Source organism: Lissotriton helveticus, chromosome 2_2 (genome assembly GCF_964261635.1).
Source record: "Lissotriton helveticus chromosome 2_2, aLisHel1.1, whole genome shotgun sequence".
Taxonomy (NCBI): Eukaryota; Metazoa; Chordata; class Amphibia; order Caudata; family Salamandridae; genus Lissotriton; species Lissotriton helveticus.
The window spans coordinates 467881159-467897170 of record NC_136060.1 but is presented as its reverse complement, the minus strand read 5'-3'; the positions used below and the strand labels follow the sequence as shown (position 1 = coordinate 467897170).

Genomic DNA, 16012 nt, shown 5'->3' with positions numbered 1-16012 from the left:
AGAGCCCGCCTCAGTTCCCAGGGTTAACCCCACTATAGCCTTGGGAGGATTATTACCAGTACTAACTGTACTAGGGGGTGCAGATGCCTTAGGGGCAGTAGTGGTAGGAGTTGGGCCTTTCTTGGTGCACTCACTAAACCAGTGAGTATTACTTTTGCAGTATTGGCACCATGGTTTCTTCTGACCATTATTATTCTTCTTTTGGGAATTCTGGGACCCACCCTCTTTGGATTGTTGGGGCCCTGTTGAAGACTTCTGGTCATTTTGCTTATTCTCATTACCCTTGGGATCTGCTTTCTTCTGGCCACCACCCTGGTTCTGCTGCTTGACCCTTGTCCTGACCCATCTGTCTGCCATCTTTCCCAATTCTTGGGGAGAGGTCAGATCTGAGTCAATAAGGTGCTGATGCAACAACTGATTTTGACAATTACTTAAGATTTGTTCTCTCATAATTAGATTATACAATCCTGTGTAATCAGTAACTTTACTTCCCAGTAACCAGCCTTCAAAAGCCTTAGTGGCACAATCAACAAAGTCAGCCCAATCTTGAGACTGAATTTTCTGGGTGTCCCTGAACAGCAACCTGTACTGCTCAGTGGTTAAGCCAAACCCATCAATCAGTGTATTCTTCAAGACTTGGTAATTGTTAGCATCCTCAGCTCTAGTAGTGAGGAGCTTATCTCTACCTTTACCTTCAAAGGAGAGCCACAATATAGCTGCCCACTGACTCTGGGGGATGCACTGGACAGTGCAGGCCCTCTCCAAAGCAGTCATCCACTTGTGGATGTCATCCCCTTGTTTAAAGGGGGGCACTATTTTACTCAGGTGTCTAGTATCAAAACTCCTGTCTTTATCCTTAGGGATATTGCTACCACCAGTGGGGACTACCCCACTTAACTGTTGCTCTCTATCAAAGGCAAGCTTCTCCTTGGCAAGGGCACGTTCTTCCCTCTGAATCCTCAGATTAGCCTGTTTCATCCTTCATGTTCTCTTCTCTGAGGGGATGTCATTCTCCTCTGGGGAGAAGTCATTATCCTCTGAGCAGAGGCATGAGAGTGCACAGATCTATTGGAGTCCCTAGAATGAGACCTATCTCTTCTAACTCCAAAGTTAGGCCTGCTTAGGGTCAGTACTGGGGGTCCCCCAGATCCTTCCCTATGTAGGTCTAAGTTGGCCCTAGTAAGTCTGCTGACTAGCTCAGGACCATTGTCTGCCTCATCCCCAGAAATAACCTCTTCCTCCTCTACTTCCTCAGTTTCAGGGAGGTCAGGATCCTCAGGGGTACCTTCTAAGGGGGGCATGCTCTCATCTGTATGAGTAGCCTTTCTAGCATCATAAGTCTCTGAGACCTAGCAGAAAAGGAGTGGTAGGGTTAGAATCCTGTTTTAGTTTCCTGGAGGTACACAATTGTCTCATCTCCTGGAAGCTAAGGGCTGCATATCTGGAAGTGACCTGTGGAGGGTCAACAACCACAAGGGGAGTCTCTGAAGACTCTCCATGGGTAGACATGCTTCTAGTGTGGTGTAAGTGATGCACCTACCTACACTATCGGTTTACCTACTGATCCCTTGCTAAGAGTTGTAGTCAGGGTGTGCTAGGCCCTTTCTACTACAACAGCTGGTTCAGTAGAACTCAGAGTATTTCTAAGCTTGTTATATGTACCTAGGTACCTATGTGATTTTTCAAATGATATTTTCAAGATTATACGTGGTAAAACAACAGCAAGCTCAAATCCCAACCGCTGCACACCAATGTGAGAAGTTGGCCTGATACATGATGCTCACTAGTTCTAGTGATCACCTTGTATCAGTCCAAACAACCCTTATGGTGATTGGTTGTAAAGTCAACCGTATAGACCAGCTATCCTAGTAGCGTGGACAAAAGCAGTCTTTTAGGCGAATCTCTTTTGGCATGTGAAGCCAGCTGTTTTACCATAGTATAACCCCTTGAATACCAAATGAAAGGACACCACACAGGTTGTTATGAAAATAAACAGTCTATTTATTTATAACAACACCTCTGAACTCTTTATGAGATCAGAGGGCTAAGCACATGACAATACTAAAAAGGAAATACGAGTTCGCACAATATTTACACAAGTGCCTTAGGGGCACGACAAACCATATACTCAAAACAATGGAATGCGAGGAAAGAAAATACTGTTAGGAGATCCAGAGGCTGGAGGATCGGTGGAACTACGCTACAAACTAGGTAAGTAAGGAGCAGGAGGCCCACTGGACTCACGTGCAGAGTGGAAACTCTCACGCGGGATGCGTACCAACGTCTATGGATGCAACAGTTTACAAAGTTACGGATTCCGGACGAACCCGGCTGGATGGAGGGAAAACAACAGTGGACCTGGACACTAGGAGAGTGAACACAGACTTCAGGACCTAGAAGCTTTAGTTACCTAACCCACAGGATGCGGGTGCATAGGGCTGAAGTAGTGTCGGGTTTGCTGCGTTGATCCCGGTGATGCCTGAAACAAGAAGTTGCTGGCAGGCAGCCAGATGTAGGAGTCCGGTGGTTCCAAGGATGGAACTGGAACATGGAAGTCCTGAAAGGGAAGGGGACAGAGTCTTGGTCACTAGCCAGTGACGGTGCTGGAACCAGGAGGGAACCAGATGCTGTCGCCGCGTTCAGGTGAAGGAAGGGTCGCTTCTCTCTGTAGCTGCGCGGACCAGGAGCTGTTCTTCACGACCAGGCTGGAGGCACGAACTGTCCCACGTAGTCTGCTGCTGTTGGCGGTGTCGGATCGTCGATCTGGACAACAGGCCTTGGCTAATGCAAGCCACGCGGTGAAGCAAAGATGGCGTCTTGAGTGGACCAGGAGGGTCCGGGGTGCTCCTCTTTTACAAGGAAGCAAGGGCCAGTCTGGGGGACCAGACTAGCAGTGTTGAAATCTTCGGGTCGTCGTCTCTGAGGGCACAAGCCAGCCGGCAAGTGACCAGACAACAGGAAGTGCAGCAACCAGGCAAAAGGGCCCCCACGCAGATCACGGGGATGCTGGGGGGCTGGTCTTTGGTGCAGGAGCTGCGTCGGTGTGGGGCTTCTCAGTCCCCAATGCACTCACTTGAGGAACCCTCAGAGGTCGTGCAGGAAGCGCTGTGCAGGTTTCTTCAAGATGGCCGTCTCCACGTTGCTCGTCGCACCCACGGGTCCCAGCTGTGCTGTGGATGTGGGTAGAGGTCAGAGAGGTCTAGAGGTCCGGGTCTTGTCGAGCTGGGTCGTCTGATTCCGGGCTGGAAGGACGTTACAGCAAACCGCACAGGAGCTTGATGGTGCCTGCGAAGCAGGATGGTCACTCCCTGACCATAGGGGAGATTATTCAGTCTTCTGATGTTCAGGAGGTCGAAGGTCAAGAGTTTCTTCGTGGAAGGTTGTCAAGATTAATCTAACTCTGAATGGGACCAGCTCCTACCTTTATTCAGCTAAAGGGGGCTGCACTACGACTAGGTCCCTCCCCTGGGTGGGACCAGGAAGGGGGGTGGTTACACCCCCTATCCTTTGTCCAGTGTCCCGCCAGAGCTGGGGCTGGAGTGCCCCAGCAACTGGTTGGAACCGGTGTATGCACAGGGCACCTTGTGTGCCCCAGGCATGTCTCATTCCTTTCAGCCTGGCCCTACCTAATACACAAAATCCTGTCTGGGGTGGTGCTGGCACCTCCCCAGGCAGGAAACCCTTTGTCCAAGCCCCTCTCGCTGGAAGGACTCCCAGCAGCAGGAGGTCAGACTTGTGTCTGTGGTGGCAGCATCCATTTTGTGATGCTGAGGCTTGAGTTAACTTTAACCGGGGTTCACAGTTACATACATGTCGTGTCCCTCTAGAATGGTGGAATGCTAACCCCGTCGCCAGAATTGGCGAGGGGTTAGTATTCCAATTCGTATGACACCTTACTCAACATGTTTTGATAATGCTATGCCAAAGTTAGCATTTGACCGCGAGGATCATAATGCACTTGAGTATATGGTATAGCGTTATCATGGAACAGCTATAAGGACTTGGTTCCGCAAGCTGCAAACGGGCTCAGCTCATGCCAGAGCACCATCTCACATAATTCCAAGCACTCTGCCTTCAGGATTGATAAGGCCTGCCATAGGAGTGACTGATAGGAATATATGTGTCCATTTTAGGGTTAGATATAGGAATACTATATCTAAAGCAAAGGGTGATTACACCACCTTGCCCCAGCTGTCGTGCAGCCAGTTGTGTCAGATTTGGGTGGCCAGCCAGGGGTGGCATTATACATGCTGCAGCCCCTGGTAGGCCCTGAGTACACCTATGCCCTGGATACCTAAGGTATACTGTACAGGGACTGATAAGGTGGCCCAGTACCAATTAGTAAATGCACCTAAGGTACATGCTTGTCAATTTAGAGAGAGAACAGCTAGGCTGTGGGTCTGATTAGCAGGCCCACAGCCAGGGAAAGTCGTAAACCAGTGAAGCAAAAAGCAAAAATCTGGAGTGGCCATGGGATTGCAGACCCCACTCTCCTACAGTCACCACCTCATACTTTCATACCCTGAAGATGCTATGGAAGATTTTCAATTGGCTCCCAGTCAACACCCAGAAAACTAACACGCACTCCCTGGCCACAAGCAAGCTGGACTACGGAAAAATCCTTTATGCCGGAATCCGCAGAACACTCCCTAGAAAGTTACATTCCGTTCAGAACTTGACAGCTCGAATAACTCTCAACCTCCCGCACCTCACTCAAGTCACACAACACCTGAAGGAGCTCCACTGGCCACCCATGCACAAATGAACACAATTCAGACTCCTCACCCATACTCTCAAGGCATTACATAGCACTGGCCAAACATACCTCAACAATCTCATCTGCTTTCCCCAAACCTTCCAGACTCCTGCATTCGTCTGGACTGATACTTGCAGACATTCCACGCTTATAAAAACGGAAAAAATGGATCAGGCAGTTGAGCATTCTCCTGCATCGCTTCTAACGTCGTGAACAACTTGCCACTACACAGAAGAGCCTCCTCCTCACTACTTTCATTTAGCAAGAAGCTAAAAATCTAGCTCTTTGACCAGTCCCACCAGGCCCTAGAGTTGCCAGATAATGTTGTGGGTGATAGTGCACTCTACAAACCTGAAGAACATAACAGAATTTTAAAACACTGGGTTCAGGCAGTTCATAGGAGCACCTGTCGTAAGAAGACCAACATGGACAGTTATATTGCACCTCACTTAAACCTGAGGTGGAAAGTCGAATTTTGGGCATGCTATTGATGGTAAATCTCTATTTGGAAAATGCGTAGATGAGGCACTTCAAGACATAAAAACAGATATGGAAACGGCCTGCTCTGTGAGTCCTTCGGCAACTTCGACAACAGCACTTTTGGGCATACAGAGGTAGAGGAGACACTTCTCACAGAGGGGGTATCAACAGTATCAACTATACTATGTACAGCCTTAGTAGAGGCCGTCAGCGTCCTGTTTGAGAACTACACCAAGGCAAAGGACCTCTACTCAATCCAGATTGCAGGATACTGGAACAAAAATCTGATGTAACACAGGAAGACTTTTGAGCCGAATTCCACACCAAGGATCTTTACAAAGTACCTGTCACCAGTCTCTGCTCATTTAAGGAAACAGGACATCAACTGCTTCTATATTTGGACATCTGAAAGAAACAGGTTAGTGTTAGATTCGTTACCTTAGAATATCCCCAGGCGTCAGACTGGATCTGGAAAGTTTTGCGTAGCAGTACCCCTGCGCGTCCTCTGCGGCTCCGTGTCGGTCGTCGGCGCCGGGATTACGTCGTCTGAGTACTTGGACGCCGCCCTCCCGCGCTGACGTCAGTTCTTCTTTTTTTCGCGCCAGATAGCGCAGATCCGGAAGAGCAGTACTCCTTAGTCACTTTTTGTCTAACTTTTTACGATCTATTTTGGATCTTTTCGAGTCGTTCGTCAACTCCAGTGCCGGTAGGGATGCCCGGGTTCAAGCCCTGTGATGACTGTAACCAACTGATGGCAGTTACCGTCCACCCCCCGTCGGTGCCTTTATTGCCTTGGGCCGACCATGATGACAAGTCGTGCCCCGACTGCCGGGCCTTGACGTCGAAAGCTAGGCGGGAGCGGTCCCGTAAGTGACTCGAGATCCGGCAGTCGGCCCGCGGCGCTCGAGGTCCCGGTCCAGGATGAGGTCGCGGGGCCGCAGTCATCCTAGCTTGGCGAGTCATCACCACTCGTCTGGCTCAAAGTCCTCAGATAAGTCGAGGCACAAGAAGTCGAAGAAGCGACATCGCTCTTCTGACTCCTCCCAACGCTCGCGTGGCGCGGCCGGGGATTCGGGCGACACCACCCACACGGCTCCGCCGCCTCCAACTCCATACCCGCCGGTACCTGGACTGAACGCGATGCCGGAGGAGATCGACGCCTTCCTCATGGCCATGAGGTCACTATCTCCTCCGTCAGGTCCCGCAGTGGCGCCTTTGGGCCCCGCGGCACCTTCTGGGATCCCAAGCGTCTGGTGCTTCGGCCCCGGCGACTTCAGTCCCGACGCCGCAGGGCTCCTCAGGATAAAGGCCTGGATCCGTGTCGACGCCGGTCGACCTTACAACCCCTCCGCCGGCATAGTCACCAAGGGTGTCACCCTCGGGCGGCGTCGTCCCTGATCCCGGTCCGGATCCGCCACCGTCTTCGACGCCGATAGGGGAGGCCTTAACCTACGATCCGGCTCCATCATTTCTCCCTGACTTTCAGGAGATGGAGGAGGGGGGAGGATTGGGAGGGGTCTGAGGACCCTCTGGCACTGCAGTGGCACTTGAGCCAGGACTGAGCGGACGAACTTGGGGAGGCCAGTGGTCTGGACACTTCACCCGACACTGGTTTTGTCTCCTCCGTCCGTGGCTACGGAGGAGGGGGCTGCTTACAGCGTGGTGTTGACTCGGACAGCCAAGTCCTTGGCTCTTGAGCTCCCAGTCGCAGCCGTGAGGACTAACCTCCTCACTGAGGTTTTCAAACCGCAGGCAAGCTCCTCAGAGCCTCTCCTGCCGTTTGAGGCCCTCACTGATGTTCTGTTGGGCACCTGTTCCAAGCCCTCCACAGGTCCTCCTGTGGATCGGAACGTGGCCCGACGCCGGCTCCGGGCGACCCCAGTTTCTTGTCTGTTCACCCCACCCCTTAGAGCCTGGTGATCCAGGCCTCAACCTCCCAGACCGCATCCCCCCAGACCGCATCCCTGACCGCCCCTCCGGATCAGGAATGCAAAAGATATAACCAGTTTGGTAAGAAGCTGTTCTCCTCGCTCAGTTTGGGGTTGCGGTCTGTTAACACCTCCTGTCTTTTGGGCCGTTACTCCCACTCGTGTTGGGATACGGTTGCGGAAGTGCTGCCGCAGTGCCCGGTGGAGGTCTGGCCAAAGCTAGCCCAGGCACTCGCGGAGGGAAGGGACGCAGCACGACATTCCATTCGGTGTGGGCTGGATACCATGGACTCGCTAGGCAGGGCGATTGCAACGACGGTGGCGGTTTGCCGCCACGCCTGGCCGAGGTCCGCCAACTTTTCGGCGATGTCCAAGCATCCCTTATGGAGATGCCCTTCGATGGCCGTCACCTTTTTGGCGACAAGGCGGACAGCGCGCTGGAACGTTTTAAGGGCTCCAGGTCTAGGGCCAAGTCCTTGGGCCTCGGCCAACGCCAGCAGACTTCCGCCTTTTGTCCCTTTCGTGGCCACGGAAGGGGCACCCCCTCACGTCCAGCTAGCCACAGGCCGCACAACACACTTCAACGCGGACGTGGTAAACGCCGTGGCGGTGCCGGGAGACACAGGCAATGCGAGTCTCACACCCGCAGCATCTGCCTCAAAATACTCCAGAGTTTTCAGGCCCATTCGACGCCAGTGGGGGGCAGGGTTCGCCATCACCTCCTCCACTGGCGCTCCATCACATCGGACAGGTGGGTGCTGCAAATCGTCTAAAGGGGCTACTCCCTCCCCTTCGAGGCGACCCCTCCAGCCATACCACCGGATGTCGGGGATCACTTGCAACTTCTGCAGGAGGACATTACGGACCTCTTGAGTGCGTTCCTGGGCCAAAAGTAGGACGTGGTTGCTATTCCCACTACTTTCTGGTACCCAAGAAGGGCAAAGAGGGCATACGCCCTATCTTGGATCTAAGGAGCGTCAACATCTTCCTCTGGAAGGAGAGGTTCAAGATGCTGACTTTGGCTCGGGTCTTAGCTGCCCTAGTCCCCGGAGACTGGATGGTAGCATTGGACTTGCAGGACGCATATTTTCACATCCCTGTCCTGCCGGACCACTGGTGTTACCTGTGGTTCACGGTAGGCCACGAGCACTTTCAGTTTACCCTGCTCCCCTACGGCCCTTTGGCCTTACCAGCGCCCCTCGGGTGTTCACGAAAGTGATGGCGGTGGTCGCAGCTCATCTGTGTTAGTCTTCCCCTATCTCGACGACTGGTTGTTAAAGGCGGTCTCGCCCCAGACAGTAGTCAGCCACCTCCAGACTACAGTCGACCTCCTGCACTTGCTGGGGATCTCCATCAATGTGCCGAAGTCACACCTGTGCCCCTCTCAGAAGCTCCTCTTTCAGAAGCTCCTCTTCATCGGCGCGGTTCTGGATTCGGCGCAGTTTCAGGTTTATCCTTCCGAACAGCGGGTTTGGGATATTCAGGCTCTGATTCCCATCTTTCAGCCTTTATCCCGAGTCTCGGTCAGGTTGACGCTGCAGCTTCTGGGGCTGATGGCCTCCTGCATCCTTCTGGTGCATCACGCCAGATGGGGAATGCGGGCTCTGCAGTGGGACCTGAAGTTTCAGTGGGCCCACCATCAGGGCAACCTGTCTGACCACGTTCGGATCTCGGAGGGCACTGCGAGACAGTTGCAGTGGTGGCTCACGGACCGCGATTGAGTCAGCGGCAGATCCCACTCCCTACCCCAACCAGAGCACGTAGTTGTGACGGATGCGTCCCTCCTGGGTTGGGGTGGCCAAATATGAGAGACGGAGATCAGAGGCCTTTGGTCTCCGGCAGAGTCCCGGCTCTACATCTACCTTCTGGAGCTGCGGGCGATCCGGCTTGCACTGAAAGCCTTCCTTCCCTCTGTCCGGGGATGTGTAGTGCAGGTGTTCACGGACAACACCAACGCCATGTGGTACTGCAACAAACAGGGCGGGGTGGGATCGTGGACCCTTTCTCAGGAGGCTCTGCGCCTCTGGCAATGGTTGGAACACCAGGGCGTCACCCTGGTGGTTCAACACCTGGCAGGCTCTCTGAATGCCAGGGCAGACGAACTCCGCCGTCGGTGCATTATGGATCACAAATGGCGTCTGAACTCGTACGTGGCTCAAGGTCTCTTTCAGGGCGACAGAAAGGTTTGGGTCCTATCTCTGACTGGCTTAGACCACTCCAATATAATAAACAGAACAAATAGCCAGACAGGTTTACTTTTTAACATTAAATCACACCCAGCCAATCAGTTCTGGGGGATCGACTATTTTATTTTAGTCTTTTAGTCTATTTTTTAGAAAAACATTTTTTCATTAACTTTTTTGTATGTCATCAAAAGAAACAGTTATCAAACAATAGAGAATACATACAAACAAAAAATGTGCAATATATATACAAGTGTTCAATATGTACAAAATCAATACTGTAAGTTTGAAAAACACCAAAAACACATAGATACGATGTCTAACGAATGATTTTTTCACTAGGAACCAGTCCTTTATATTAAGTACAAGAAGCCGGGCGGACAACACAGTTCATAGGTACTGCCTGCCTGTCTTACTAAGCCAAAGATTAGATAATTGATTCTGGGGTTGCACTCCTAGGGATGGAAAGTGTGGTATTGTTTGATAGCCCTAGTTGCACCCTTCTTCTTTATCCCGGGCTCGGGGGTCAACGCGTTTCGAACCACAATGTAGTTATGGGTTCTCCTCAGGACACGGACTGGAGGAAGCCAATACTGTAAACCATAATAATAGTGGAATTTGTTGTCAGTATTGTGTTCACATTTTAAATAAACTCTCAGACTCTGTGGGTGGTGTGTATAAATACCTGTACGTAGCACTTGTAAGCCACTTATATTGGAGAATTACCTCGCAAGTTTACAGGTTCTGCAAACGGACATGGATGTAAATAAAAACCCATTACTATGGCTCTTACTGTAACGTGCTTCAATTATGGCTGTGAGTAACCACTATCGGCGAGCATACCTTAAACTTGGGCAGCGTGGCATATGGAGTGAGGGAGAGCCGGCCGTTCATCGGTCCGGGGTTCTTGCGAACGGGTTTTCGGTTCTGTTCAATTTTGACCTAACCAGAGATATCAAGGAATCACCGTCTGGATCCAAAACGTGTGCTCTAATTCTATCTGGACTGCACACGCCAGTTCCGGGTGGACGACCAGCTCTTTGTTGGTTACGTGGGTGCTAATAAGGGACGGGCGGTGCACAAACGAACTATTTCTCGATGGATTGTGCATAAAGGCTTGTTATTCACTGGCTAAAAAGGAGCCTCCTGTGGGGCTACGTGCCCATTCCACTCGGGCCAAGGCGGCTACTACTGCCCTGGGTCGGGGAGTCCCCTTGCAGGACATCTGTCAGGCAGCTACGTGGGACTCGCTGCACACGTTTGCTAGACACTACTGCCTGGCCAGCCAAGTCCGGAGTAATGGCTTTTTCTGCCGTTCTGTTCTCCAGGACTTTCTGGTGTTATCATTGGTTCGCAGACCCACCACCGGGGTTGGTATTGCTGGGGTATCTATTCTAAGGTAAGGAATCTAACACTAACCTGTTTCTTTCAGATGCACAAGTTACTTACCTTCGGTAATGATATATCTGTAAGAAACAGTAGTTAGTATTAGATTCCCTACCCCACCCATCCTCCCCGTTCTGCGAACCGATATCTAGGGTTTAGGTTCTTCCCTTTGAGGGCCCTAGTTTCATGGCACCAGTGTCGGTTTTTATCATGGCTCTGCGTTTCTGGTGCGGAAAAGCTGTGTTTAAGAACTGACGTCAGCACGCGAGGGTGGCGTCTAAGTATTCCGACTTCATCCCGGTGCCGACGACGGATGCGGAGCTGCAGAAGAGGCCTACCGACGCGCAGGGGTACTGCTACGCAAAACTTTCCGGATCCAGTCTGACGCCTGGGAATATTCTAAGGTAAGGAATCTAACACTAACTACTGTTTCTTACAGATATATTGTTACCGAAGGTAAGTAACTTGTGCAACTGGCTTATAAAAGATCTAATGTGTAATTCGGTCAAAACGTTGACAGTCCTATTTGGACTTATTCCAGAACTTGATATTAACAGTCAGCGTGCAAAAGTCATTAGCAAATTCATGTACCAAAATTCAATTTCTAGGAACAGTTTTAAATACAAGAGAGGGAAAAGCATTTCCCCTCACGAGAGGTTGCACAAATTCCAAGTCCTGGCAAATCAAATTCAATCCAAAAGATACTTTACTTTACTACAATTCAGAAGCATTTAACGTATGATCACGTCCTGTATTCCATTGATAGCATACCATAGTTTAGAGATTAGGCTGCTGCAGGTGGAACAATGGCAAGTGGACATGGGTAGAAAGTTTCCTATGCCTGCCGGATCTTTGAGCTGCTTTAAGTCTTCAGTCCTTTCTGCTAAGACTGAAAGCATCCCCATCGTCCATGCCACCACAGTGCGTATGTAATTAAATGAGGAGGAACCAGATCAAAAGTTAGTAAAGAAGGCACAGCATAGAGCGTTTTTAACCACAGACAGCCACTGGGGCAGTACAATGAATAGGTCAGGTGCCCTCAGTCTCAGTAAACCCAGTTCACCGAATTGTCATGAATGGAACTAAATTATGCCTAGCTAGACAAAATGTTCGCAACATGGGTCAAACCAAAGATCAGTCTTTACTCTACAGACCTAAATTGCAAATGCTGGTTCTACTCGGTGAGTTGCAGGTTACCAGGCTCCTAAGGGTACGCTCTATTAATCTCATGGTGGGAGACTTTTATGTACGCATTTCCGCCTCTTCCACTAATTACCTAGGTACTAATAAAAATAAGAAAGGAAATTTGCTGATTAATTCTGATCGTACCAGTATGCAGAGACAGTTTGGTTTAAGGAACAACTTCTACTCTCAGTCTCTGCCAGTTCTGCTGATGATGCAGCAAGACCTCCTGACCAGAAAGGCCAGATCCTCGTCTGGCTGCTGAACACGTTGCACTTTCTAGTCTAGACATCCTAGAACACTGGCGAGAAATTATTGTGCAGGAAATATCTATATCAACAAATAAGACTTACTGTGCTAAATGGTGAAGATTCTGTAGCTGTTGTGAAAAACAAAGTTTAATCCCGGTCTTCAGTGCCACATTTGTCGCATATCTTTTAACATTCACTCAAGCGGTGTTAGCCCATGCCTTCATTTAAAGTTCATGTGGCAGCAATAACCTGCTTCAGATAAGAGTTTCACAAACCTTGCGTTTGTAGTAGCAGCATAATAACGGAAGTCATGGAAGGCCTTTTCCTCTAGTAAGAATTTCTTTTTTTAGCTCGGACAGTCAGTGAAATACAATCCTTCACAATCAAGTAGTCGTTCCTCCAGTTTTGCACTGACAGAGTAATATTGAAACTAAGCCGGAATGTATACCCAAGTTACCTACAGACTTCCATTTGAAAGAGCTAGTTATATAAAGGTACTTATTTCTAAACCCAACATCCTTTCCAGAAAGATCCTTACTATCTTTTGCTAAAATATGTCTGATCAGATCAGATTTTGGTCACCGTTGGCAATTCACATAAGGGAAAATCTTTTTTGAAGCATGGCATCGCATGTTGGGTTGCAGCTGCAATTTTATTCTGTCACATAAATGCAAGCAAGGGAATACCTCAGTTTACAAGAGATGTCTTCTTTAACGGCTTTCTTTGCTGGAATGTCATTAACCGATGAATTTTGAACAGCTACATGGTAGAATTTAGGAGATTAATGTCTTAGAAGAGACAAATTGATGCAACAGTGGATCAGGCAGTATTACGCCACCGGTGTCAATATGGTGAGCCTCTTTGCATTTTTTTCCTCTATCCAATATGTTCTTTTAATGTTTATCAAGTGTTGTTCTGCTTGTTCTGATTCAAGCATATGAATCTATTAAAGGTTGAATACTGGATATTAAAAATATTCACCTGGAATGGTAGCTCTCCAATATTGGTATCTTTCATAAATTCTCATGTGAACCTCCCTCTTCCTTGTGAGGCTCTCCTATTTGTAGTATTACTTGTCATGAATGTAGTTCGAAATCTGAAGTGATGACCTCTGAGGCCGTGGTATTAAGACTGATTGTCTGTGCCGACTGGTTGAAGTTTAGTTCTTTTTTTTAAATGAGACTATCCTACTAACAGGCTATTGTTATAGCTTTAGAAAGCTGTTAAACTTGAAACTGCTACTATATTATATTACCTTGGGACTCTCGGCTCGACAGCGGGGATGATTCAAACATGCAAGTCTATAAAAAATACCAATACTGGAGGATTACCATTATAGGTAAGTAGCCTTTTTTAGTCATCATTGTGAGTATTGGGTTTGGCATGTGTTCTTGATTGCTTTTCTTTTGAAAAAGGCACAATTTGCTCTGTTATTGGCAAATTCAAATTGATGTAAAAATTGCATTCAACAGCAATTTTGCTCTTCCAATCAGCCATAGTTATGTTTTTTGTCTGCTTAAATCTTGTGATGTTCTTAAACTGCTCATGCTTGACCAGTTTTCTTTTCTCTCCTTTTAGAATAGTGAGCGTAAAGGAGACACGTTTAACATCTCTGGTAGCAAACATTCTAGTGGGCCTCTCCCTTTTCCTTCTTCCTTTTCCACTGCAGTGGATTCCAAAGCCAGTACTCCAAGGTCTTTTCCTATATATCGCCTTAACATCCATTGATGGCAGCCAGCTCTTTGAGAGAGTAGCCCTTCTTTTGAAGGAACAGGTATGTGAATGCATGCTGCTATGAGCTGGAGAAGCAATTAAATAGTTGGGTTTGTTTGTTTCTCAGCCTCGTGCACAAATAATATTATTGTGAGTAGTGTGTTCTGATTTCCACATGATCATAATCTTAATGTCAGTGATTTGCAAACAGGAAGATATACTATGCTCAATTAAGATGTTAATAATATATTTAGAGTGCCTGGCTTCTACAAATAGTTACTGTTAAAAAAATACATATATCAAGACCGCGCTCTGACGGTCAAAATGCGTCATGGTAGGCACTATCCTGAACTAGACTGTGTGCTGTGAAGATATTAAAGCACTTTTTGAACTTTAACATTCAGCATCTGGTGGTCCGTACCTTGTTTGTCTCCTCATACAAGTGCTGGGCTAGGATTGTGTGTGTATGTATATGTATATATATATAACTATTTCTCATTGAGGTAAATTTTGTCTGTCTGAATTATTGCTTAAGAATTGAATGCGTATAGGAATGATGAAAATACATTCATGATGTTGTTATATAACAAAAAAGCCATGTTATAGGTTCCAAAAGGGTTTTCAGCCGTCTGATTTTTTAAATGCATTATCATTTTTTTTAAATAAGATTTTCTTTTCACGTTTGGTAGCACTTGCACTTTATACAACCTAGCATCGATAAATATGCATATTACATATGGATACTGAGGACTTGAATTGATTATGACTGGTGCAGTTCAGTATTACTTTTCATGCACTTGCATTCGATTAGCTACTATCTCCAATATGTCTAACATTACAGACATTCGTGATGGAGCATCTAGCACTTTTTTGTTAATAACTATTCAATGTCGTATCAAGTACTATTATGCACTTGTACTAATTGATGTAAGGAAATCATTTATGAATTTGGATTGATTCTCATGAGGTTTCCTGAGCACTATGCTATAATTCCTTTTGTTAGGTCATCTCGCTATCGAATGCGTTTAAATACTTACATTAATGCTTGGTTTGTATTCTTGTCTACCCATGCGTCCTGTTTCTTTAGGCGCATGGGCTTTTATTCACTATAAATTGACCAGCCTACTTCTGACGCGTCATGTGATCAAGCTCCGTCCGCGGAGCGAAACGCGTCAGAGAGGGCACTCGCTCTGATACTAACCGCTAATAAAATTCTGCACTGCTGACAGTTCATTGGTGTGATGGCGTTTTGATATTTGATTAAGTTCATCTGAGAAGAGGAGAGGAGGTCTGCGCCCGTTCATGACCGCAGCGAGAGGTGGTCTGGATTCTTTTGAGATATATATATATATATATATATATATATATATATATAATATAATATATATTACCTACTGGCGGTCGCCAGTAGGTATATATAGTTAGGATTTTTTCTCTATGGGATTTTTGAAAATTCTATGTCTAATAACTTTGGCGTTTGTGGACGGAATTGGCTGAAATTTTCAGGAAAATGGCACATTTTGTTTCTGAGCAGCCCTTGAAAATTTGGGGGGGGTTCGTCAAGGGGGGGCCGAGAAAAAAGGGGGGTCCCAAAACGTGTTTTTAACATTGAGTTTTCCATAGGGCGGTTGGCCTCACTTTTAGCCCGAACGGCTGAATGGATTTGCACGAAACTTGGCAAAATTGTAGGGACTGGTAGCCCGATGTGCCTTTGCTAGGTCTCAATATATGTGCTCCAGTGGATTTTGAGAAATTAACGTTCAAAAAAAGATATATATCTGTAACAGCGGACCGGGCAGCGCTCCGGTTCGCGGACTTTTCGCGGTACGGAGCTTTGTGAAGCGAAGCTGATTGGTTCTCCGGCGTCTGTGAACATTCCAAACAGTCCGTAGCGGCCGCCATCTTGTCTCTCGGTAGGATCGAGAGACAAGAGGAGGCCAAAGCGAAGGGGCAAATGACCATAAGGGGGCATAGTAGATCCTCGCTGACCCCCTAGGTGTGATGTGGAGGTTTTAAAAGGGCCCCGCGGGGCAAAAAAAAAAAATAATAATAATAATCGAACGGCTGAATGGATTTGCACGAAACTTGGTAAAATATTAGGGACTGGTAGCCCGATGTGCCTTTGCTAGGTCT

At 48.0% G+C, this 16012-nt stretch overlaps 1 protein-coding gene across 1 annotated transcript in view; it reads left to right on the top strand.

Moving 5' to 3' along the window:
• The window catches only part of SLC4A11 (solute carrier family 4 member 11), a 1943806-nt gene that overhangs the window by 1823942 nt on the left and 103852 nt on the right, over positions 1–16012 (top strand). Inside the window, exon 19 of the mRNA XM_078678714.1 lies at positions 13745–13940. Coding sequence (XP_078534840.1) covers positions 13745–13940 — 196 coding nt within the window. The remainder of the gene's footprint in view (positions 1–13744; positions 13941–16012) is intronic.